Source organism: Pongo pygmaeus, chromosome 2 (genome assembly GCF_028885625.2).
Source record: "Pongo pygmaeus isolate AG05252 chromosome 2, NHGRI_mPonPyg2-v2.0_pri, whole genome shotgun sequence".
Classification (NCBI taxonomy): Eukaryota; Metazoa; Chordata; class Mammalia; order Primates; family Hominidae; genus Pongo; species Pongo pygmaeus.
In genome coordinates this window covers 60,357,171-60,379,294 of record NC_085930.1, presented here as the reverse complement: position 1 = coordinate 60,379,294, position 22,124 = coordinate 60,357,171, and the positions used below count along the sequence as shown (strand labels likewise).

Sequence of the window (22,124 nt, the reverse complement as noted above, 5' to 3'; positions counted from 1 at the left end):
GAGGACCCCATGGAGGTCAGGATGTGAGGCCGGGAGTGGAACCCCCTCTTTTGAGAAGGTTGCCTGACTCAGAGACACAGAAACGGGTCCAGGGATGGGGAGAGATGTGGAGTGAGGGAAGGTTTGCATTTGAGAAAGGAAGTTCAAGAACATGTTGGGACATCGTAACACATTTGAATCATCATCTGATAGAAAGGTGTTGGCCTCCTAATAATGGGAGGTCAGGGCCAGGTCCTCGGGCATAGGGAAAGGGCCCGGAGAATGCTGCAGACCCCTGCCCACTGCCCACGGTCTCCGCTCCCTGCACCTGCCTCTGATGGTGCAGCTCTGATTCCATGTTTCTCCTCATTGCAGATTTATGAAGGTGCCTACCATGTTCTCCACAAGGAGCTTCCTGAAGTCACCAACTCTGTCTTCCATGAAATAAACATGTGGGTCTCTCAAAGGACAGCCACGGCAGGAACTGCGTCCCCACCCTGAATGCACTGGCCGGTGCCTGGCTCATGGTCTGGGGGATGCAGGCAGGGGAAGGGCAGAGATGGCTTCTCAGATATGGCTTGCAAAAAAAAAAAAAAAAAAAAAATCAGAAATTGGAGAAATCCTTAGCACAATTTTCTAAAAAATAACAAAAAGACATTTTTGTTATACATTAGGCTATCAGACACTGGACCTACCTTAATGGGTAGACACTTTATGCAAAAAAAGAGAAAGGTCCCAGGTGATTTTCCGCAAAGAATGTGCTAAAATGTCCACTGAAAACAAAGCCAAGCCTCTGCCCCGCCTCTCCCAGCTCCCACAAGGGTTCCAGGAATTCCTGGTGTTCCCAGGACACCAGACTGCAATAACTGGAGGCGCCTCCCTCCTGCTCACCCTTCGCTCACACCCCAGCGCCCTCTCTGACCGGCCTCCGCTTGGTGGCCTTCCTCTGGCCGTGTGATGAGGTGGTTGCTGTCTCCATAGGGGCCAGCTCCCCGGGGCAGACTCACATGACCCTCTGAGGCTCAGAAAATGCCCAGCCCTTCCTCAAAATGAGCAGCCACCCATGACTTTGTGGGCTCCTTGTTAGCCTGAGGCCAGGCTTTGCAGAGGGGAGGGGGGTGAGGCTTAGCCCAGAAGGAGAACTGAGCAGGAAACCGAGGCTCTTCTCTGTCCCTTGCCCTTCCCCTCCTGCCAGGGGGAGGCTCAGGTTGGCCCCTGAGTGTTGCCTGTACTCACAAAGGCTGCCTTTCCTCTGGAGTCACTAATTTTACCTGATGCTATGAGAGAATCGTATTGAAGATGAAATGTCTAATATATAATGTATATTTTAAAGCAGAGACTATTTTGGTGGATAGGTGGGAGGGAGCAAGGGGAGTTTGAGGGAATGAGAGCTTGATGCTACTGTACAGAACTGGACAGGTTGGGCCGGCAATGGTGAGGCCAGAGGGCTCTGTGCTCCAGGAGCTAAGCCAGCAGCCTCCGAGAGGGGACTTGGCTGGGCCTTTCCTATGGGCAAGGCCCAGTGCTCTTCCTGCCCACCAGGGACCATGGAGCAGTGGCAGCCTATGGGGCTATGATCTCTAGGCCTGGGCCTGGGCCTGCCTATGGCCCAGAGCTACCCTGGGAGTGTCAGTGCTAGCAGCACAGCTACCTCTGGTGGCAGGAGAAGAGAGGCCCAGCACAGTGGCAGGCCAGGCCTTCCTTCCCAGGTCTACATGGAGCACTCGGTGACCCAGAGCAGGGACTGGAGGCACTCCCAGCCCTGCCCCAGGCCACAGCAGGACAGGCTGGGACAGGCCTCACCCAGGCCAAGGCTGGCATCAGCCAATCTTTCGGAGCCGAGGCCCTGGGCCTAGCCTGCCCTTCTCAGGTGCCAATACCACCCCAGCCCTGCCCTTGGCCTCACTTTTTCCCAGCAATAAGTGGGGTTCACCACTCGCCTCGGGAATACTTTCACCTTCTAAATGGGACTTGCTGTTACCTCAGGAGGCTCCTTAGTGCAAATATGACCCTGGTCAGGGCTTTGCCACAGTTGAAGCCCTGCAGAAGGTGCAATCTAGGGGTTCTGGGGCCACGGAGGAGGAGGCCACTTCCCACCAGGACCCCCAACATGAAGTCTAGGCGTCGGGGGCTCCCGCCCTTCTTCCAGCAGCGGGAACTGCCACTGATCTCCCAGGCCCTGTTCTGGAGGCTAACCTTGGTTCCTGGAGAGTGTGCCCCTCCACCCTCCCTCCAGCAGCCTTGACCACACCATGAGAGCCAGGAATGGGTCACCCTGCTGAAGATCACTCTGTGCCCTGGGGGAGGAGCCAAGCCCTCACCCGACAAGGGGCAGGTGGGGGCTTGGTTGCTGACCCGGCCCAAGTCCCCACAGAGCACCTTCTGTAGCTCCAGCTTGTCTCCCTGGCTTCTCTCTGAAGGAGAAAAATGTAAAATATGCACTGAGAGAGAAAGCCAGCCCCGCCTGCTCAGTCAGCCCTGGCAGCAGGGCAGCCATGGGAGCTCAGGAAAAGCAGGAACCCTTTCCAAAAGCCCAGAGATGCCCTGGGCTCAGACCTGTAATTCTCCCAGGAGCTGTGATAGAGCAGGTCACACAAAGTCCCTACGCCTCCCTGCCGCCTCCCCCAGACGCATGTGATGGCATCAATATTCCCCAAATTGAATATCGGCATGCGGCCTGACCAGGGACTCTTTAGATGCATGAATTTATTTATATGAAGGCTCTCACAGAGACACACACAGCACTTCAGTAGCATTTGCATTCCTGGTTAAAGAATCACCAATATTTAAAATAAAAACTTTCCGGAAATTGGGACTGTCATGTTATCCGAAAGGGCTGGTACATCCGCCCACCATGTCCCCTTGCTGGGTCAGGAGCCAGCACAGGACCCTGCACGTAAGCGTGCCTGACGTCTCATGCGCGGCCACGCCAGAGCCGGTCCCTGTCCTTGGAAAGGTGTCAAGCTTTGCGTTGAGTTCCTTCTCAATACTGATGGCTCCGTGCTGACATTCTGAGCTCTGGAGTCGCACCAGCGCAGGGGCGTGGAGGAACTGAGGTTTGGAAGGGATGCCAGGTCTCACATAGCTTGGCCTCGAGAAGGTGAGAGGAAGGCAAAGGCCAGGGAGGGGACCCAGAGAGGCCTGGCACACAAGGCCCAGGCACCACCGTCAACACAGCCCAGTCCATACAGAAATGGGTTTCATGCCTGAAAAGCTTTTTACAGAAAGATGCTGCCTGTAGCCGGTGACAGCCGCAACCCTACAGGCCTCAGTTCCTTGCAGAGGCGAGGGGTAGAGAGTCAGCCTCCCTCCCTTCCAGCAGCGACCCAGCTTCCCTCCACTTCCAGGTGGTGCTGGGCTCACCGAGGGAGCACTGGTGGGTGCTCTGAAAACCCACGGGATCCCACCCCCAGGCCCACCTGGGTCCCATCTCACTCTCTTCTTCTTTCACCAATTGCTAACATAGACCTTACTGGGATCACGATGTCTTCACAAGCCGGCTGTTGGGTTTGCTATGTCAGGGTGGTTCAGTCACATCCCTGTGTGTATACTGTCTGCGGGGCACATATGTATCCGTTTAGAGCTAAAGGAATCAGTGTACGCTACAGCTAATCCTAATAAATCCGATGTGTTCGGAATGGCGTCTGTCTGTCCGTCACAGTAGCCTCTGACCCTGGATGGCAATCTTCCTTGCCGAGAGCACAGCAGGCCCTTTTTTAGACAGGCTGATCCCTGCCCGAGCCATGCCTGTCACCTGATACCAACTCCAGCAGTGCTTCCCAGCCTCGATCAGCGTGTGTGGAGTTTATCTTCTCCCATCCACGCTTGGAGCATATTTCTAAACACACACATCCACTCGCAGACCCTGCCCTGCCACTGGGGAGGACGGAGCCCAGGCCACCCTCCCTGCGCCAGCTTCAGGTGGCTTGTGCTTTCTCCAGGGCCCCATATAGATGCCAAACCCATCCCCACACAAGCTGGGCTCTGTCCGGACTCAGCCCTCCCTCCTCAGCATAGGGAACCTGGCCTCCTGCTGCTGGGCATCCTCCATGCCCCTCTCCATTCCATACCGACACCTGGCCCAGCCACTCTCCTCCTAAGTGTGGCCAGGATCATGTGGGTTCCTTCCAGCTGCACGGCTGTCACCAGCGTCTGAGGGACGGCAGCAGCAGCCTCCTTGGCAGGCCCCGCTTTCTCTCCTGCACCCAGCCCGTTTCCACACGGAGGCGAGAGGGCTGTTAAAGTATGAGTCAGACTGTGGCCCTTCTCTGCTCAACATCCTCTGGTGACTACCATCTCACCTAAATAAAGGCCACGGTTCTTGCTGAGGCCTACAAGTGCTGGGCCTTTGGCCTCCTTGCCTCCCCTCTCCCCATCTTCCACGTCCACTCGGTCCTCGCCATGCCAGCCTCCTCACGGGCTGTCTTCTCAGTGAGGCCCTCCCCCAGGTGCTGCCCTGCCTTCTCCTCCTCCAGCACACTTGTTGACATCTGACATGACAGATCTTCTGCTTGTCTGCTTGGTAGCACTCTGTCCCCTCCCATGTGAGCTGCAAAAGGGCATATCCCAGAGGCATACCTCTGCCTGCTTCCCAGAGGGTCCCTGGAAAGACCTGCCTGATAGGGCAGGGAAGGAAGGAGTGGGTGAGTGAATGAATGAGTGAGTGATGGAATGATGTGTTCTCTTTATCCTCTCTCTCAGGAGGAGCCAAGCCTCCATCCTATGCAGGGCAGGTGAAGGCTCAGGTACTAACTGAGCCCAGGTCCCCACAGAGAGCGCCTACCATAGCCCCATATTATCTCTCTGGTTTCTCTTTGAAGGAGAAAAATGTAAAAAGTGCACTGACATGAGTGAGTGAGGGACTGTGCAAGTGAGTGAATGAATGAGTGAGAAAATGAATGCGTGAGGGATTGAATGAGTGAGGAAATGAGTGAGTGAATGAATGAGCAAGGGAATGAATGAGTGAATAAGTGAGTGAATGAATGAGGGAATGAGTGAGGGAGTGAATGAATGAGCAAGGGAATGAATGAGGAAATTAGTGAATGAATGAGTGAGGAAATGAGTGAGAAGAATGAGTAAGTGAATGAGGGGATGAATGAATGAAGGAATGAGTGGTGAGGGAATGAGAATGGATGAATGAGGAAAGGAGTGAGTGAGAAAATGAATGAATGAATGAAGGAATTAATGAATGAAGGAATGAGTGAGAATGAGTGGGGATGAATGCAGGAATGAGTGATGAGGGAGTGAGTGAGAATGGATGAGTGTGGGTATGAATGAGTGAGTGAGATCATGAGTGAATGAGGGGATGAATGAAGGAACAAGAGTGAGGGAATGAGTGAGAAAATGAATGAGTGAGTGAGGGAATGAGTGATGAGTGAATGAATGAGGGATGAGTGAGGAAATGGGTGAATGAATGAAAATGAATGAGGGGATGAATTGAGGAAATGAGGGGATGAATTGAGGAAATGAGTGGGTGAGGAAATGAGTGATGAATGAGAGAATGGATGAGTAAGGGAATGAATGAGCAAGTGAAGAAATGAGAGAATAAATGGGTGAATGAGTGAGGGGATGAATAAATGAGGGAATGAGTGAGGGAATGTGCGATGAGGGAATGGATGGGTGAGGAAATGAGTGACAGAATGAATGAATGGGTGAATGAGTGAGAATGGATGAGTGAGGAAATGAGTGAAAGAATGAGTGAATGAGTGAGGGGATGAATAAATGAGAGAATGAGTGAGTGAATGAATGGATGAGTGAATGAGTGAGGGGATGAATAAATGAGAGAATAAGTGAGAACTGAGAGAATGAATGAATGAGAATGAATGAGGGAATGAGGGGATGAATGAATGAGGGAATGAGTGAGCGTGGGAATGTGTGATGAGGGAATGAATGAGAGGAAATGAGTAAGAGAATGATGAATGAGTGAATGAGTGAGGGGATGAATGAGAGAATGAGTGAGAGAGAATGAATGAGGGAATGAGTGAGGGGATGAAAGAATGAGAGAATGGATGAGTCCATGAGTGAGGGGATGAATAAATGAGGAAATGAGTGAGCGAGAGAATGGATGAGTGAGGGAGTGATGAAGGAATGAATGAGTGGCCGAGGGAGGGAGAGAGGGATGGAAGGAGGGAGGAAGGAGGAAGGAAGGCTTTATCTGAGCCAGGCACTGAGCTGGGAACTGGGTGTGGAAGCAGGGTTGGCCTCGCAGCCTGGCCACCCATGCAGAGGCCCAGACCCCACGCTAGAAGGTCCGTGCGTTTGGGTGAGTGCTCTACTGTTGCTCTCTGGAAATTATTAATGCTCTTTGAGCAAGGGCCCCACGTGCTGTTTTGCACTGGGCCCTGCAAACCACTCAGGCCCTGGGTGGGTGGCACCTGGCCTCTGTGCAGAAGGTCCCCCAAAGGTGTGCAGACCTGAAGGACAGCCTGTCCTCTCCAGGCCCTCATGCTCTACTTATGGCCAAGCAAATTCTGCCCGGAACTTCACTGTATCAAACCTAGAGCCAACAACGTTTGCATTTGTTGGCTTTTCCAGCCTCCTCCATGAACACTCAGGCTCATCACAAGCTCCTTACTGGGCACCTGTGATGCTCCAGGCACGGTGTCCACCGCTGGGAGGAACAGTGACCAGGGCAGAACAAGGTGGGCTGCCCTCACAGAATGAGGACCCAGGGCAACACGGACTCCCACCCCAGAGCCTAACAGCAATGGGCAACCAGTGGCCGCCAGCACAGCCTGGGGCCAGCACAGCCCTCCAGAAGCCAAAGGTGAGCAGGAGCGGGCTGGGGTTGGGGCACAGCAGAGGGGTCTGCGGGGGAGTTTTCGAGGTGCAGAGAGCTCAGGGTGGCCCCAAAACTGAGAGACTCTCAGGATGGCTGGAGCACAGGGGTGAAGGGCATGTTCATTTGGGGCCCTGCAGGAAACAGCTGCACCTAACCAAGGGTGGTGTCACTAAAGGGGTCAGCAGCGGATGATGCAGCGTCCGCGGCCAGCCACAGCAGGGAGCAGACCCTCAGAGCAGCAGTTGCGGGAGAGCACCACCTGTCGGTTGGGGCTTTAGGTAGAGGGTTGCCCAGCCCCACCTTCACTCTTCTTCCTCTTCTGGTGGGTCAACAAGCCATCCCTACACTACCTTTCCTGTGCAAAATGGAGTTTATTTCCTTTCCATCATTGCTCATTTTGTCATTGTCCAATTGATTTTTCTTTTTTTTTTTTTTTCTGAGACAGAGTCTCACTCTGTTGCCCAGGCTGGAGTGCAGTGGTGCAGTCACAGCTCACTGCAGCCTCAACCTCCTGGGCTCAAGCTATCTTCCCACCTCAGCCTCTAGAGTAGCTGGGACTACAGTCTTGCGCCACCATACCTGGCTAATTTTTTATTTTTTGGAAAGACAGAGTCTCAGTGTGCTGCCCAGGCTGGTCTCAAACTCGGGCTCACACCATCCTCCTGCCTCAAGCCTCCCAAAGTGCTAGGATTACAGGTGTGAACCACCACTCTGAGTCTATTTTTCTGTCTGTTAAAAATTTGTGGGTATCTTGAGTTGGGAGAGAACACATATAATTTTTCCAATAACACATGATGAAAATATTTTTCATTCAACAATAATTTTTTTTTCACCTGGGAGTAGGAATGAATTAAAGAGAAAAACATGTGTTGTTTTATTTTTAATTTTAACGGTAGCACAGCTACATTACAGAAACTAAACAGAAATCAGATCAAATATCCCCAGCTCTCACGCAGCAACTCTTCCTCTGGTTTAGGGATGATGGAGGAGTCTCAAACCCAGGACCTCTGTGTCAAAATGTGTCTTCTATTAGTCTATTTTAACATTTGTCAGAGTAGAGCACACTTCTGAATTTAAATCAACCCAATTTTAGAACGAAGTATTAGACACTAAATTTCAAATTCCACGATTGTAGTTCACTACTCCTGTGTGGCTGTCTGTGCTATGGGTTTCTCACTTAAGCCTGGGGAGCACCGCCTAGTGCCTGAATGTCCTCCACCTTTTCCTTGTGGACACGGAAGCTGCACTGACCACCTCGTGGTTGCAGGAAGCTCTGCGCATCCATGCTGTCTCACTTCCTTCCCCACTTGCTGCTCGCTGCGGCTGCTGGCAATGTTTCCTGTTGATTTGCAATACTGCATTGGACACCTTCCTACACAAGTGTTTCCCAATCGCGCTGTCTTCTCTGCCTGAGGCTAAAGTGAGGAATGGGGCTGGGCGCAGTGGCTCATGCCTGTAATCCCAGCTCTTTGGGAGGCTGAGGCGGGCAGATCACTTGAGGTCAGGAGTTCGAGACCACCCTGGCCAGCATGGTGAAACAATGTCTCTACTAAAAATATGAAAATTAGGTGGGCATGGTGGCGGGTGCCTGTAGCCCCAGCTACTCTGGAGGCTGAGGCATGAGAATCATTTGAACCTGGGAGGTGAAGGTTGCAGTGAGCCGAGATCACACCACTGTATTCCAGCCTAGGTGACAGGGATAGACTCTGTCTCAAAAAAATAAAATAAAATAAAATAAAATAAATAAAATAAAATAATAAAATAAAATAAAGTGAGAAATGGTGTGGTGTGGCTGGGGAATGCTGCCCCAACAACCACACAGCCTAGTTCTTGAGGGGTGGCAGTTCTCAGACTGCAGCTCTCCCCGAACAGGTGCCATAGCTGGTACACCTGGCTGTATCTGCTGTATCAGTGAACCACTAAAATACCAACTCCAGATAATTTTTCCTTAAACTGCCCTCTTACTAGGGTTTTATTTAAAATTTGTTCAAGATTGGAAACTTTATGATTTCAAATAATATCTGTAAAGAAAGGTTTCATGTAGTAGCTCATTTTCTCCCCTAATGCATATGAAAAGAAATGCATAGGAATTAAAATTTTTTATTTAAATATTTAAATCTCTCTTGGCACACCAGAATTTGTGTGTGCTCTGAGGTGAGACCTGCTGGTGTTAGGCCACTAGCATGGCCTCACCCTTCCCTTCCTGTGTGCCCCAGGGCAACCAGAGCGAGCCCCTCACTCCCCTGCTCCCACCTCCCACCCACCAGGTGGACTCAGCCTTTGTTTAACAAACACACCAGGCTCAGGATAGGTCAAACACTAGGTAAGAGGGAGTTGCCATAATCACCCCCAATTTGTGGGCGGGCAAACAGGCAGAGCGGTGGCCAGCAGTGAAAGGCAGAGCTGCGGTGGGGGTTGGGCCTCTGGCTGCAGCTCAGCTCTGGCAATGCGCAGACCCCTGCCAGCCCATCCCATCTCAGGCTGTTTTCAGGCTCCCAGGCCCTTGCACAAACTACAATCTCCACCCACAGGCCCTACCCAGGACACCTCCCCAACACACTCATCACCTCCTGCAGGCTGCACCATGACTTTCCCAGCTGATCCCTCACTAGTGGTCACTTCAGACCCACAACTTCCCCATGTGACGACCAACATGCCAGTGCAACACGGCTGAAAATGCACTGGGGAGGAAAAAGGAAAAAAATCCAAAAATAACATAGTAAAAAGGCATGAAGAAGCCGGGCATGGTGGCTCACACCTGTAATCCCAGCACTTTGTGGGGCCAAGGCAGGCGGATCACCTGAGGTTAGGAGTTCAAGCTCAGCCTGGCCAACAAGGCGAAATCCTGTGTCCACTAAAAATACAAAAATTAGCTGGGCATGGTGGCGTGCACCTGTAATCCCAGCTACTCAGGAGGCTGAGCAGAATTGCTTGAACTCGGGAGGAGATGGCAGTGAGCCAAGCAAGATCGCACCACTGCACTCCAGCCTGGGTGACAGAACGAGAATCCGTCTGAAAAAAAAGAAAAGGCATGAACAGCTGTGAAATAACTGCAGGGAGGGTGGAGACACCCGATATTAGAAGCCCTGTGAAAGAACCAGCCTTCCTTTCCTCCCCCAGGGCCATGACACGACACTGAGTTTAACCCGGTTAGAAGGCAGAGAGGCCTGGGGGGTCCACAGGCCTGCAGCTCATCGTGAGAAATCCCCTTGCGGCTCAAATACCCCAAAATGAAGGCCCAAGCAACCACCTCAGAAGCAGGAGCTTCTCTCTGACCTTTTGCCCCCTTCTCTCAGTCTCATCACCCCCTGAGGCTAGCCACAGAAACTAGAATCCCTCTTCCCCTAGGTGGGCCCTAGAAACCAGAGCCTCCTTTCCCCAAAGCCAGCCATAAAACCTAAAAACAGGACTCGCACTTTCCCTCTGCCCTATCTGTGTAAAAACTGGCCATAAAGTAATCATCTGACCCACCTTGTTTGACTATAGGTCATAAGACCCCCATTCCAGAGGGTCCTGCCCCACACCCAGAAGGCAGACAGGCAGGCTGCTCAGAGAGACCAAGAAGAATCTAGACAGGCCTGGCTGCGTTTCCCTGTTCAGTCAGCATAGGATCCTGCACTTTTCGCCAATCCCATTTCTACTCGGCTGGCCACACTTTGCTGAGCCTGAGCCTAACAATGGACAGCTTCCCATCTTTGGGTCTTCATTCTGAAGACGCCTATGTCTACATGCTAAATAAATTTGTGTGTCTTTTCTCCTGTTACTCTGCCTTTTGCAAGTCAATTTTTCAGTGAACCTTCAGAAGGCCAAGGAGAAAGGTCTCCCTTGGCCCCTGCAGCTCACCTTCCCAAAATAAGGTGGCAGCCCCTGCAGGAAGGGCCACAAGGGCCTCCCTGGGGAGAAGACTGGCACTGGGCTGAGAGAAAATGGTCATTTTGGTCCTGGCCCTCTCCTGGAATGAGGCCCACCACAACCAGCGTCCACGGAAACAGGGAGGCAGGGAGCCAGGCTGGGCCCAGGCCACACTGGGGTCAGTGGCAGATCTCTAGGTCTGCTCAGCCAGGTACCCTGGCCCTTGGGCTCTGGGCCAGCCTCTGCTGGGAGCCCCCAACTCTGGAGCTTCTTTCCTTGGTCCCACCAGCTCCATTGGCTCCAGAAGGCTCCACCCTTCCCAAGTTGTACCCCAGGACACAGGCTCACGCTCCCACAGTGCCTTCAAGCTTTATTGCCACACACACTCCCCCAGCCCTTCCTGAATGGCCCTGTGCATGGGAACACCGGCTTAAAGAAGCAATTCGGGGCTAGGTGACGGCCAGAGGACTGGATTTGGGGCTGGGGTGGGGAGGGGGGATCTGGAGAAGGAAAGTGCTAGGACCAAAGCCCACCCCCACCCCAGGTTTCCCTGAGTGGTGCCCACCCCCAGGGCCTTGGGGGCTGGCTTGTGCATTGGGGGGAGGGGGCCCATCCCACATGGATCCTCCCCTGGGGTCTCCAGGCTCATGGAGGGAAGAGAAGCCCCACTGAGCCCCCTGCACCCCCTATGAAGCCCTCAATGTGCAGGGAGCAGGAAGAAGAGCTGCACACAAACGCATACACATGCTTGTCTCCAAGAGAGCTCCTGGCCCCTGGGGCTGCCCAGCCAGAGGCTCAACAGTCCAGGCCGATGGACACGAGCAGGTCCTCGAGTGCCCGCAGCCGCTGCTGCGCCTCCTCTATGGCGCTGTAGGTCTGCACCGTGCTGGCCACGTGGAAGCGGATGTCGTCCACCAGCGGGATAGAGTCCGTCTCCTGCCGGGCCGCCACAGCCGCTGCCTCCTCCTTCACCGCCTCCACGAAGTCCTCCCGCTCCACCAGCTATGAGCAGGAGGGGCCAGCTCAGTGGAGGGGTGCCCGCCCTCTCACCTCTCCCTCCCGCCCGCTGCAGCCCACTGGCCCACCTTCTCAATGACCTTGGCCATGTACTCAGTGCACTGGTCCTCAAGCCGCGCCAGGCGGAAGAGCTTGGCCACGCGCCACACACCCACCACAGTGTCCTCGTCTAGCACCTGAGCCAGGCTGCGGCCGCACAGCCTCTTCAGGCCTGGCAGCAGGTACATGTCGGCGACGCTCAGCACGTCGTAGGCTGCCTCGGGGGACAGCTGCAGTGAAGACAGGGATGAAGGTGCCCCCCGAGGTCACCAAGGGCTCCCAGGGCACAACAGCCAAGGCTAGGGCCTGCGGTGGTTGCGGGGTGCTGGCGGGAAGGCTTCCAGTGGGAGTAGGAGCTCCCTGTGCATGTACGGGGTCGGGGGTTGGGGGACTGGCCCAGATTCCCACAAGGATCTGCAAGACCACTAGGGGGCAGAAGACTGCGGGGGTGCTCCCATGCCGAGCAGGCTGGCAGGGCAGGCGGGAGGCAAGGCCCTCACAGGAGCCAGGGTCTGAGCTCCGAGTTACACAGACCTGGGCCTGCCACTTCTAGCTGTGGGGCCCTGGGCAAGTCACTGCACCTCCCTGTGCCTCTAGTTCCCGGTCCATGAGGTATAGATAACCATGTCTACCTGCGGGGGCTGTCAGAATGGTGGGACAGAGGCAGCTAGTCAAGACCCATGCAGGGACCCTGCCAGGGGTGGGAGACTATCTACCAGCTCCCTCCCTCTCAAGAGGCTGTGGGGACACAGAGCCCACCTACAGGTACATCCTGTGCTGGGCAAGACTGAAGCCCTCAGATTCGGGCCAGAGCCTGGGTGGCACAGGGAGCAAGCTGCAGACAGAGACAAGGGTAGCTCTACGACCACATTACAGGCCACGTGCCATGTGCCATGCCACCTCCTTTACCTGGGTAACCCATGCATCTGCACAAGGCCTTAGGAAGTGACGACGAGCGCTATCTCCATGTTCTAGAGGCACATAGCAGTTAAGTAACTGGCCCAAGATCACAAAGCTCACCCAGTGTCACACAGCTCAACCAGTATCAGCCCAGGTTAGGAGCCCAAGCCACACTCTGAGACAAGGTGCCCTTGGGGTGGCGAGGCTCCTTGAGGAGGGAGCTTCTCCAGGGTGGGCAAAGGTAACCCCTGGTACAGGGGCCAGAGAGCTGGGCTGAACTGCAGGAGATGCCCAGTAGAGGGGGTGGGAAAGATGGAGGCTGAGGGGCTGTCAGGCCGCAGGGAGGGATGGACAAGGGAGCTGCCACCGGAGGTAGAGCAGCAGTAGGGACTGCCCTCTGTCCCCCACCATGCTTCCTCCCCTTCCCCCACAAAACAGGGCCCTGGCCACAGAATGACTTTCCAAGCCCTCCCTTGTTGGCAGGTAGGCACGAAGTTCTCTCCAGGTGAACATGAGAAGTGGTGCAATTTCCAGTGGCTTCTACAAAAACAACATTGCTTGCCCTGCCTTCCTCTTCCTCCTAGAGCATGAGTCTGCCTAGGACCCAATCTCCGTGGCCAAAGGCGATGCCCCAGGCAGGATGGGTAAACTACAGCCTGTGGACCAAATCCAGCCTGTTTGTGCAAGTAAAGTTTTATTGGAAGGCAGCCTCACCCACTCATCTCTGTACTGTTTCTGGCTGCCTTTGCGCTACAGAGTTGAGTAGCTACAACAGGGCCACATGGCCCACAGAACCTGAAACACTCACCTTTACAGAAAACGTTTTTGACCTTCACCCTTAGGCATACAGGGGCAAGATGGAAGGATGACCTGATCTTCTGCAAGCCACCTGCCTTGGGGCACCCACCTCAGTCAGAAGTGAAGGAGAAACAAACTCCCCTCTTCTTTAAGCCACCAGATATGGGGATATCTTCATAGTGCGCGCGCGCACGCACACACACACACACACTCTCTCTCTCTCTCTCACACACCCTGGCAGAGCAAACCTTCAGCACTCTGCTGCTGCCCTGCAGCCTTGGCTTATGGACACCTTGGGGCAGCTGGAGACAGAGGGAGGCAGCAAGGGAAGAGGAGACTGGGAACTCAGAACCCCAGGGATCTGCTGCACCACAGAGGGAGGAGGCTGTCCCCACCCACCCTCCACCCTCCTGCGAGAGAAGCTGAGGACCCCAAGTGGCTGACAAGTGTGGAGTGCCTGTGACATAGGCCTCGTCACTCATCCTCTCTCTGGAGCCTAACAAGGCTTCCTCTACCTGAAAGAAAAATCCAAACTCCCACAGCCTTCCCTTCCAGACTTCTCAAAACGTCAACCATGGGGCCAACTGGGCCCTTCCACAGACCCCCAGGGCCCTGGTGCTCCCTCTCAGCCCACGGCAGCACAGGCTGTGTGCCGTCCCCAGCTCTCCCTGAGCCCCCACCTCAGTGTGGTCGCTGTACACGTAGTAGAGCACGTGAGTGAAGACGTCAGATGAGATGCCATGCAGGGTGACGGCTGGGGGGCCCCCTGAGGTCGCTGGCTCTTCGCTCTCTCGGAAGTGGTCATCCAGCAGGGCCCGGAAGTAGTCACTGCGGCCACAGAAAAAGGCCTGGGGGAGGCCGGGCTCAGGAAGTGTGAGGGCCAGGGTCTGTCTCCTGAGGAGCTAGACGGGGGCTCAGGGCAACGGGTTGGGGCCAGGGGCAACAGGAGGGCACAAGCACCTTGTGGCAGAGGAAGCTGCGGCCAGCCACTCGGAAGCAGATATCAGGGCAGCTGTTGAAGCCGTCAGGACAAGGGAAGGGCAGCTCCCAAAGATCACCCTGGGGTACAGAAGAGGTGACCCCATCAGAGCAGTTGTTCACAGAAGTGAACGACTAGGTTCAGAAAAGGGAAGTAACTGGTCCAAGGCCACACAAGGAATTCAGCCCAAGTATCTGGGCTGCCTGTCACAGCCTGCCATCCCAAAACGCCCTTCCTGCCCACCAGCCCCGCACTTACTCGGAGCTCGGGGGGCAGGGCACAATCGGCCAGCAGCGCCATGTCCTCCCGGAGGCGGGGGTCTGCAGCGGGGGGCTCGATGGTCAGCACCTTCACACATGTGCCTGGCTTAGACGCCACTACAGGGGAAGAACAACTTCAGGGAGCCAGGCCAGCCCTGCCAGGCCGCACCCATGGCCCCGGGCCCCAAACCCTGCTCGCACCAAACTCAGACACCTTCTCGCACTTGGCCTCCAGGTCGCTGAGCAGGTCCCACAACTGGCATTGCTTGGCCAGGCGCTCACAGTCACTCACATGCTCTACGCCAATGTCCAGGCGGCCTGGGGGCAGTGGGGAGGATGAGGGCCTGCGGGACCTCAGCTGTCATCAGTCCTACAGAAAAAGGGTGATCCCCTCCCACCTGCCCACCTGGCTGCAGGGCTAGGACTCCTGGGCCCACTTGCCACTGTGGTTTCCCCATCAAAAGCTGTTCTACAGGCCCCAGGGAACAGATGGGAGGGCCTCAGCATGTGGGTGGGACAAGCTCTTCCTGAGCAGGCACGCTAGTCCTCTCTCTTGCAACCCAACCCGAGAGGCAGCAGGAACAACCATGGGGGGAACATGAAGTGTCTAGAGGTGAAAGGTCAGCCCAGCCACACCTAGGTGTACTGCTGTCCAGAAGGACGGCCCACTCCCTCTCCTCCTACCCTGGACCCAGGGGGTCACCTGTGTACAGGTACTGCAGCAAGGCCCCAAAGGCCACGGGGTTGATCTGTGGGCAGAAAGCCAGAAAGGAATGTCAGAGGCAACCACCCAGCACAACCCCCTGCTGTTCCTGGACAGTTCATGCCCCTCTGCAACCCTGACAGGACATACCAGTGGGTGCCTGAGAACCACGACACTCTTGCCCTTCCATTTGGTGTCCAGCATGTTGGCAAAGTAGGCACTACGTGCACCCAGGATGCAACGATGCACCCGGAATGGCTTCCCGTGTACTACAAAGACCACGTCACTGTGGATGCCCTGTTCTAGAAGCCTGGGGAGGGACAAGCCAGGAGGGACGATACTTGGCACAGCCCCCACTCCATTCCTCGGAGCACTCAGAACCCAGTGCAGGCCACAGTCAGAGCAGACTTGCCACACCCACCAGGGCCACTGCACCCCATGCTGCACCCCTCATGTGCCCTGGCTCACCGCTGCAAGAAGTCGTCATAGTAATCCCGTCTCCTGCAGGAAGCCGTGACCTGCTTGTAATCGCGTAGAGCCCGGCGGATGGGGTCACTCAGTGCCCCATAGAGGCAGCGCTCACCATCGAAGGTGTTGGCCTCGCAGCGGGCTCCTGGGGGAGGCAGGGCTCACCAGTTAGCAGGGAAGGGGCCTGGGGGAAATTCTAGTCTCCCTGTCCCTCTTCCCCACCTTCCCACACATGGGGCTCTGAATCTCTGGCGATGCCTTCCCAAATTACCCTGGGCCCACTCTGACCCCAACACCCTCCCAGTCAAGGGCTAGGCGAATGGGCACGTCTGTGTGCACTCACACAGGCACATACTCACTCACACGGAAGACAGACAAAGAACGGAGAGCAGACTTGGTGGCTGCGCTTGTCCCACACACTGGAGCACAGCAGTGAATGAGACACAGGTCCCTGTCCTGCTGAACTTATACTCTAGTGAGGCAGGACAATCAACGCACTACCTAACAATAGCAGGGACTATTAAGAAAAACAAGGCCGGGCGTGGTGGCTCACACCTATAATCCAGGCACTTTGCGAGGCCAAGGTAGGTGGATCACTTGAGCCCAGGAGTTTGAGACCAACCTGGGCAACAGAGTGAGACCCCATCTCTGCAAAAAAAATACAAAAACTTGCCAGGCGTGGTGGTGCACGCTTGTAGTCTCAGCTATTTGAAGATTTGAAGGGGCTGAGGCAGGAGGATCACTTGAGCCTGGGAGGTTAAGGCTGCAGTGAACCGAGATCATACTACTACACTCCAGCCTGGGTGACAGAGCAAGACTCTGTCTCCAAAAAAGAAAAAGAAAACCAAAATAGGATGAAGAATGGCACTGGATGAAGGGAAGTCATGAAAGGTCACTCTGTGATGGCGGCGGCATGCAGAGACCTGAATGAAGGTGGGGGAGTGGGCCATGTGAACGTTTGCAGAAGGGCACTCCATGCAGGAGGAACCGCAGGTGCAAAGGCCCTGGGGCAGGAACAGGGGGATGCATAGCGCAGTGGAGCCCCATCGAGGCCAGCATAGCAGCAAGCAAGCAGGGAGAGCTGAGGTAGTGATGCCAGTGGGAGGCCAGACCCTGTGGAGCCTTGGGCATGGCCAGGCAGGCTCACTGTATCCTAGAGGCAGTGGGAACTCGCTGGAGGATTTTTAGCCCATCAGATTCATTGTGAAAAGATCAATTTGGCTGCAATGGCAAGAGGGAGGCAGGCACTGTGTCCGGGGAGAAATGCTGATGACTGGGCCCAGGTCGTAGAAGTAGAGATGGAGAGGGTGGACAGAGAAAAGGTTTTAAAGTAGCAATAATAGTACTTGCTGATTCGACTGGTTGGTAAGAGAGGAATTGTGGTGCTTTGCAAATGTGTATGAAGACCTTTGAATGCACATACGCATGCATGCACCCACGCGCACGCATGCATGCACCCACGCACACCCCTGAGCCGGGCTCCCTGCTCTCACCATTGGCCAGAAGGTAGAGTACCAGTTCCTCGTGCCCACACAAGCAGGCATAGTACCTGAAGGGAGAAAGTAAGTACAGGAGGCAGTCCTCAGCGCTGAAGGGGTGCACCAACCCCCACCCTCCCCACCCCTCTCCCCAGCACTCACAAGGGGGTGCTGTCCCACTTGTCCCGCACATTCACCTCCACGTCTTGCTGCTCCAGCAGGTACCTGGGCAGGAAGGAGGTCAGAGCCTGGGTCAGGACGGGTTCATGGTCTGAGAAAGAAGGCCCGTGGAAAGGAACGGAGGGAAAACATCCCTTTTGGTCTGGGGAAGCCTCCCCCAGGTGAGGGCAGGTGACAGGCAGACCAGAGCAGGAGAGGCACTCAAGGCAAAGTGCAGGCAAGGGGGTGGAGGTGGGGTCGGACAGGCAGACACTGTGTGCCATCAGTGCTGGGGGACGATGGGCTACAGGGACAGAGGCCAGCGCCAGTGCCGAGGCTGGACCTTTGGCCTTTCAGCGTTTGGGAGAGGAGGTGATGGAGCCTTCGCTCCCACCAGAGCTCTCCACTGCAGGAAGAAGCTGGTCCTGTTAGAAGCAGGGAGCCCGGGGAAAAGCTGCTGCAGGCCTCCTGGTGGTGCGGAGGGCACACAATTCTAGGAGGCAAGAGTCGCGGGATGCAGCAACTGATGGCATGCGGAAGGTGAGCGAGTGGAGTCGCCAATGCTAATGTAGCCCCACTGAGGCGGGGGCAGCCTGAAGGAGGCCTCCAGGCTGCACCTGGAAGTGCTGTGAAGCCACTCAGCGTTGACACTATGCACTAACTCTTGAGTGGCACGGGATGTCAGGGAGCGGCCCAGGGAGGCTACGGGAGTACAGCAGCCCGGCGCCAGCCCAGGGGAGGTGGAAGCAGTCAGTCAGCACCAGGTCAAGGGGGAGGAAGGGCCAAGAAAAAAGGAGGTCAAACGGGATAGTGGAAGGCCAAGGAGAGGAAGGGCCCCAGAACCCAACTGGGCACCCCTTCCCTCCGCGTCCGGCCCATGGAGGCGGCATCTCAGCGCCAGATTCATTCTAGCTGCGTCAGGAGTTTCCGAATCCTCAGGGACCTGAGGCCGATTATGGGCTCTAGGTGTTCCCCGCGCCAGGTCCAGAGAGCATGAGAGAAAGGGGCCACGTCTAGAGTCCCAGGCCTATACCCGCGCCCCGCGCCCGGGGGTCTGACGTCCGGGCCCTACCAGGGCGAACAGTGGCCCGCCTTTCTCTCCGCCCACTTCTGCGCCTTCGGGCCTCCGCGGAGCAGTCCCTTCTTACAGGAAGCCCTCCGGGGGTCATGGCCATCAGTGTCCCCGCCCCAGCGCGCTTCCGCTGGGGGGCTGCGGCGGGGGTCCAGGTGGTCCGCCGCGCGGGGGCGCTCCGAGGGCTGTGACCCGGCCGAGGCGCCCGCCTCTCCGCGGCCGTCCAGCCGCCCGTCCCAGGGCCCGAGGCGTTCTGAGGGCGGCCACCTCCCGCACCCTCCCCGGGACCGCGGGGTCCTCACCGCACTCGGCCCACATCCCCCTTCCTGCAGCTGGCGAACAGGTCGCTGGTGTCCATGGCGCGGAGGCTCGTACCCGAGCCGAGCGACCTCGAGCGGCGACGCTGCGCACCCGGCGGATGTAAACACGCTCAGCCCCGCCCCGCCCCGCCCCGCCCCGCCCCGCCCCGCTCCGCTCCGCTCTGCTCTGCTCTGCAGCGGCGTCCGGAGGACCCGCCCGCCCCGCCCTCCCCGCCCTCCCCGCCCCGCGGCCCCGCCCCTGCCCCGGGGTCCCCCGCCCGCCCCGCCCCAACCCCGGAAATAAGAACGAGTCAGAAGGCAGACGCGCTGGGCCCGGCGTGGTCTCCGGGCGGGTTTAATGGAGTCCCGGGGCGCAGGGAGCGCCGCCCGCCGCCCGCGGGGCCGGGGTTCAGGGGCGGGAAAGCGGGGCCGAGGCAGGCTCTGAGGCCGGCCCCTTGGGCGGGAGTGAGGGAGTTGGTCCGAGGCCGCCGTGTGAAGTCGGGGGAAGCGGGGAGGAGCCCGCGCCGAGGGCCAGGCTGCGGGAGCGGCCCGGGTAGGCGCGGGGCTGGTGCGGGCTCCAGGCCGTCCGTTTCGGGGTCCACCTCGCTTGGTCCTGGCGGCCCACTCGGCCTGCGCCTCGGCTGCGCTCACAGGTGCGTGTCCTCCTCGAACACGTCCGAGTCCTCGGGGTCCCGCTTGCCCCCCATGAGCGCCCCCCAGCTCCCCGGGCCGTTGAGGGCCCCGCCGCCGTTCAGGCTAGGGTGCTTCTCCTGCATCTCCGACTGGCTGTCGCTGGCCACGTCCAGCGTGGGGTTGTCGTGGCAGCCGTTCTCCACGAAGCGCAGCTCCTCGCCGTGCGCCTGAGGCGGGGTGGGGAGAGGCCGTGGGCGAGCGAGCCAGCCCCCGGACAGCGCCAGGCCCGCGGCCGTCTGTGCAACCCCACCCAGGGGGTCCCCGCGGCAACCTCCACAGGTGCCAGATCCTTCTTTTCTGTTGCTGCAGCTCAACTCCTTTCTCAAAATATATCTACTAATCGTTGGCACTACAAGGCCCCGTGGCCTCCCTGACGTCATCGATCCCCCAACAGCCCCCTAAAAAGACTCCACTTGCGAGGTAGGCAGGGAGCATCACTAGGGCTCTGCTCGCTTCTTCCTGGGGAGGCCTCCAGGCTGCTGGAGCCTCTCCTTGATCCTTGGGCACCACCAACGCAGGGCCTGCCTCTGGTGAGGTATTCAGGTGCTCAGGCCCTGCAGTGCCTGCGCTGGAAAGGGGCTGGTGGTGCCAGGGAGGGGCCCCCTGGTGGGGCTAGCAGCCCCCTCACTCCCTGCACCTCCAGCACCTGTCCTGGGGCTGGTGCCCTGCAGAGCACTCAGCAGTGCTAGGCTGACCAGCTAGCTGCTTCACCCACGGGACCCTGGGCGCCCAGGAGAGTCACTGCCTCCCCTTGCAGATGAGGACACCTATCGATAGGCACTCTCCTCTCCACTGGCCCCCAGCCCCACCTGTCCCCACACTCACCACGTGCTTGAGCTTGGGCAGCCGGCGCTGCCAGCAGTTGTAGAGCAGACCAAGCGCAATGATGATGATGCAGATGGCCCCAATGACCACCAGCACCACGAAGAGCGTGCCGTAGTCGCTGCGCACCTGGCTGGCCCGCGCCTGGCAGCTGCTGGTTGTGGAATAGTTCTGGATGCCAATCTAGGGGTGGGAGGGGCCAGTTTCCTCAGCTGAGGTCCTGGGGTGCCATGGCTCCTCTGGGGTGGTTGCTTTGGGCTCGGGTGGGGATGGGGGAGCAGGCTTAGAAGGTGCTGGCATCCTGGCTCCTGAAGTTCTCTGGGGCCTGGGCTCGCCTCTACCCCATGCCCATCCTGTTTGCCTCAGCACAGCTGCAGGCCTCTCCACCCCATGCCCATGTTCCCAGCCTCCTTCACATCCCACCATAGCTTCTGCCCCAGCCGCTGAGTCTGAGCTCATTGTGGCCCTAGCCCCAAAGTGAGAGTGGACCCATGCTGCTGGACACTATCCAACTAGAGAGAGCCCCCACACCTATCCTAACCAGTTAGAGAGACAAGAGATGTGAGCCCCCCACACGTCCTCCACCATACAACCGCTTCCACCTTGGTGGGGAGGGGTGGACCAGTCAGCTTCCTGATGCCCAGGGCCAGTGCAGGGAGGGATACTGAGGGCATGCAGGCCACATGGGGGGCCACCCTGGCTGCCCAGCTTCCTCCCTTCCCATGGCGTGTTCACTGCTGGCATGTAGCTGCCTGCACCCCTCCACACTGCAGGTTGTCATGGTCAGTCCTGCCTTCTCTGGCCAAGGAGATCAGCGCCAGGGGCCAGGCAGGTACTCCCTCCACAGATCAGCATCTTAGCAGAGAGAAGCAGGAGGGCGAGCACCACCAGGGGCTCCTCAGGTGAGGGATCAGGGCAGTTCCCAGTGCTGAGGCCTAGGTTGCACCAGGCCCCCTTTCTGAGTTCAGGTTGCAGCTCTTCCCTGGTTTCTGTGAACCACCTGTGTATCTCCAGTACTTTTCTCAATTTTTTGTTATCAAGGGTCAGTTTTTCTTGCTAGATTCACCTGAGTATATTTCCAAAGACCCAGCATGACTTTTGGCCAAGTCAGTCTGAATTAAGTGACCAGTAAGGCCAGAATACTCAGGGGCAGCGAAAAGCAGGGGGAGGACTGTATAAAAGGTCAAGGTTAGCCCACACTTCCACCAGCAGCACCACTGTTCATGGACCCACGATTCCAGAACTGGGAAGGGCCTCAGTGGCCCTCCAGGCAGTAGAGCAGTGTGGTGAAAGGCCCGGGCTCTGGAATTAGGCTTCCTGCAAAGCCTGGCTCTACCACTTACTGGTGGTGCCATATCAGACAGGTCACCTAACCTCTCCCGCTTCAGCTCTCATCTTCCGTGGAGACACCATCGGTACTCAACAGGTGCCTCACTTAACCCTCACAACCCCATGGGGTGGTGGCGAGGACTGAGGGAGAGAGCCTTGCACAGTGTGGTGCTCAGTGGGCATTCGACATGCTCACCAGAAAAGCACCACCACCATGGCCTCTGCTCCCCTGGCACGCAAGGATGAAGAGGCGGGCCAGCATTATACCACTCATCTCTCCTGCCAAAAGTGGCAGCACCTTCGGGAGTGGAGAGGGCTGATGACAGGGCACTGGACTCTACAGTGAGCAAAGGCAGTTTTGGTGGAGATGGTGGCTGTCCCCAAGAAGTGAGATGAGGAACAGAAGGACCCCACAGGCAAGGTGGTGTGAGGCGCAGGAAGACTGGGGGACCCTGCCATCCCATCCAAGCTTGTGCGGCAGCTGGGTAGGAGAGGT

At 57.0% G+C, this 22,124-nt stretch overlaps 3 protein-coding genes across 13 annotated transcripts in view; 1 reads left to right on the top strand and 2 right to left on the bottom strand.

The window, feature by feature from the left end:
- MGLL (monoglyceride lipase) overlaps positions 1-3,617 on the top strand; it is a 134,056-nt gene extending 130,439 nt beyond the window's left edge. For all 6 annotated transcript variants that reach the window (XM_054480647.2, XM_054480645.2, XM_054480651.2 and 3 more), the window contains one exon: positions 355-3,617. In XM_054480647.2, the coding sequence (XP_054336622.1) occupies positions 355-480 (126 nt within the window). In that variant the 3' untranslated portion in view covers positions 481-3,617. The remainder of the gene's footprint in view (positions 1-354) is intronic.
- Positions 3,618-10,965: 7,348 nt separating this feature from the next.
- ABTB1 (ankyrin repeat and BTB domain containing 1) lies at positions 10,966-18,942 on the bottom strand. 4 transcript variants are annotated; one of them, XM_054480627.2, is made up of 12 exons: positions 18,788-18,942; positions 17,417-17,479; positions 17,270-17,325; positions 15,777-15,921; positions 15,459-15,618; positions 15,309-15,354; positions 14,807-14,923; positions 14,604-14,722; positions 14,327-14,425; positions 14,047-14,214; positions 11,698-11,898; positions 10,966-11,614 (listed from the first exon to the last, which is right to left on the bottom strand). In XM_054480627.2, the coding sequence occupies exons 1-12, from the start codon at positions 18,841-18,843 to the stop codon at positions 11,408-11,410; spliced, it is 1,437 nt and encodes a 478-aa protein (XP_054336602.1). In that variant the 5' UTR covers positions 18,844-18,942; the 3' UTR covers positions 10,966-11,407. The 4 variants fall into 4 exon arrangements, with proteins under 4 accessions (XP_054336602.1, XP_054336603.1, XP_063517777.1 ...); XM_054480628.2 differs by having other exon boundaries at positions 17,452-17,479; positions 18,788-18,931; XM_063661707.1 differs by lacking the exon at positions 14,807-14,923 and having other exon boundaries at positions 18,788-18,922.
- A 165-nt stretch (positions 18,943-19,107) lies between these two features.
- Positions 19,108-22,124, bottom strand: part of PODXL2 (podocalyxin like 2) — a 43,529-nt gene continuing 40,512 nt past the window's right edge. For all 3 annotated transcript variants that reach the window (XM_054480624.2, XM_054480625.2, XM_063661706.1), the window contains 2 exons: positions 20,303-20,482; positions 19,108-19,644 (listed from right to left, as the gene is read on the bottom strand). In XM_054480624.2, the coding sequence (XP_054336599.1) occupies positions 19,432-19,644; positions 20,303-20,482 (393 nt within the window). In that variant the 3' untranslated portion in view covers positions 19,108-19,431. The remainder of the gene's footprint in view (positions 19,645-20,302; positions 20,483-22,124) is intronic.

Bases quoted from the DNA above. Each gene is read 5' to 3' on its own strand.
- ABTB1 (XM_054480627.2), bottom strand. From the start codon at position 18,843: ATGGACACCAGCGACCTGTTCGCCAGCTGCAGGAAGGGGGATGTGGGC. The intron at 14,924-15,308 runs GTGACCCCCTGG...CACTGCCCCCAG, and splicing joins GCTGCAGTACCTGTACACAG to GCCGCCTGGACATTGGCGTA. The intron at 11,899-14,046 runs GTGGGGGCTCAG...TCTTCACTGCAG, and splicing joins TGTACAGCGACCACACTGAG to CTGTCCCCCGAGGCAGCCTA.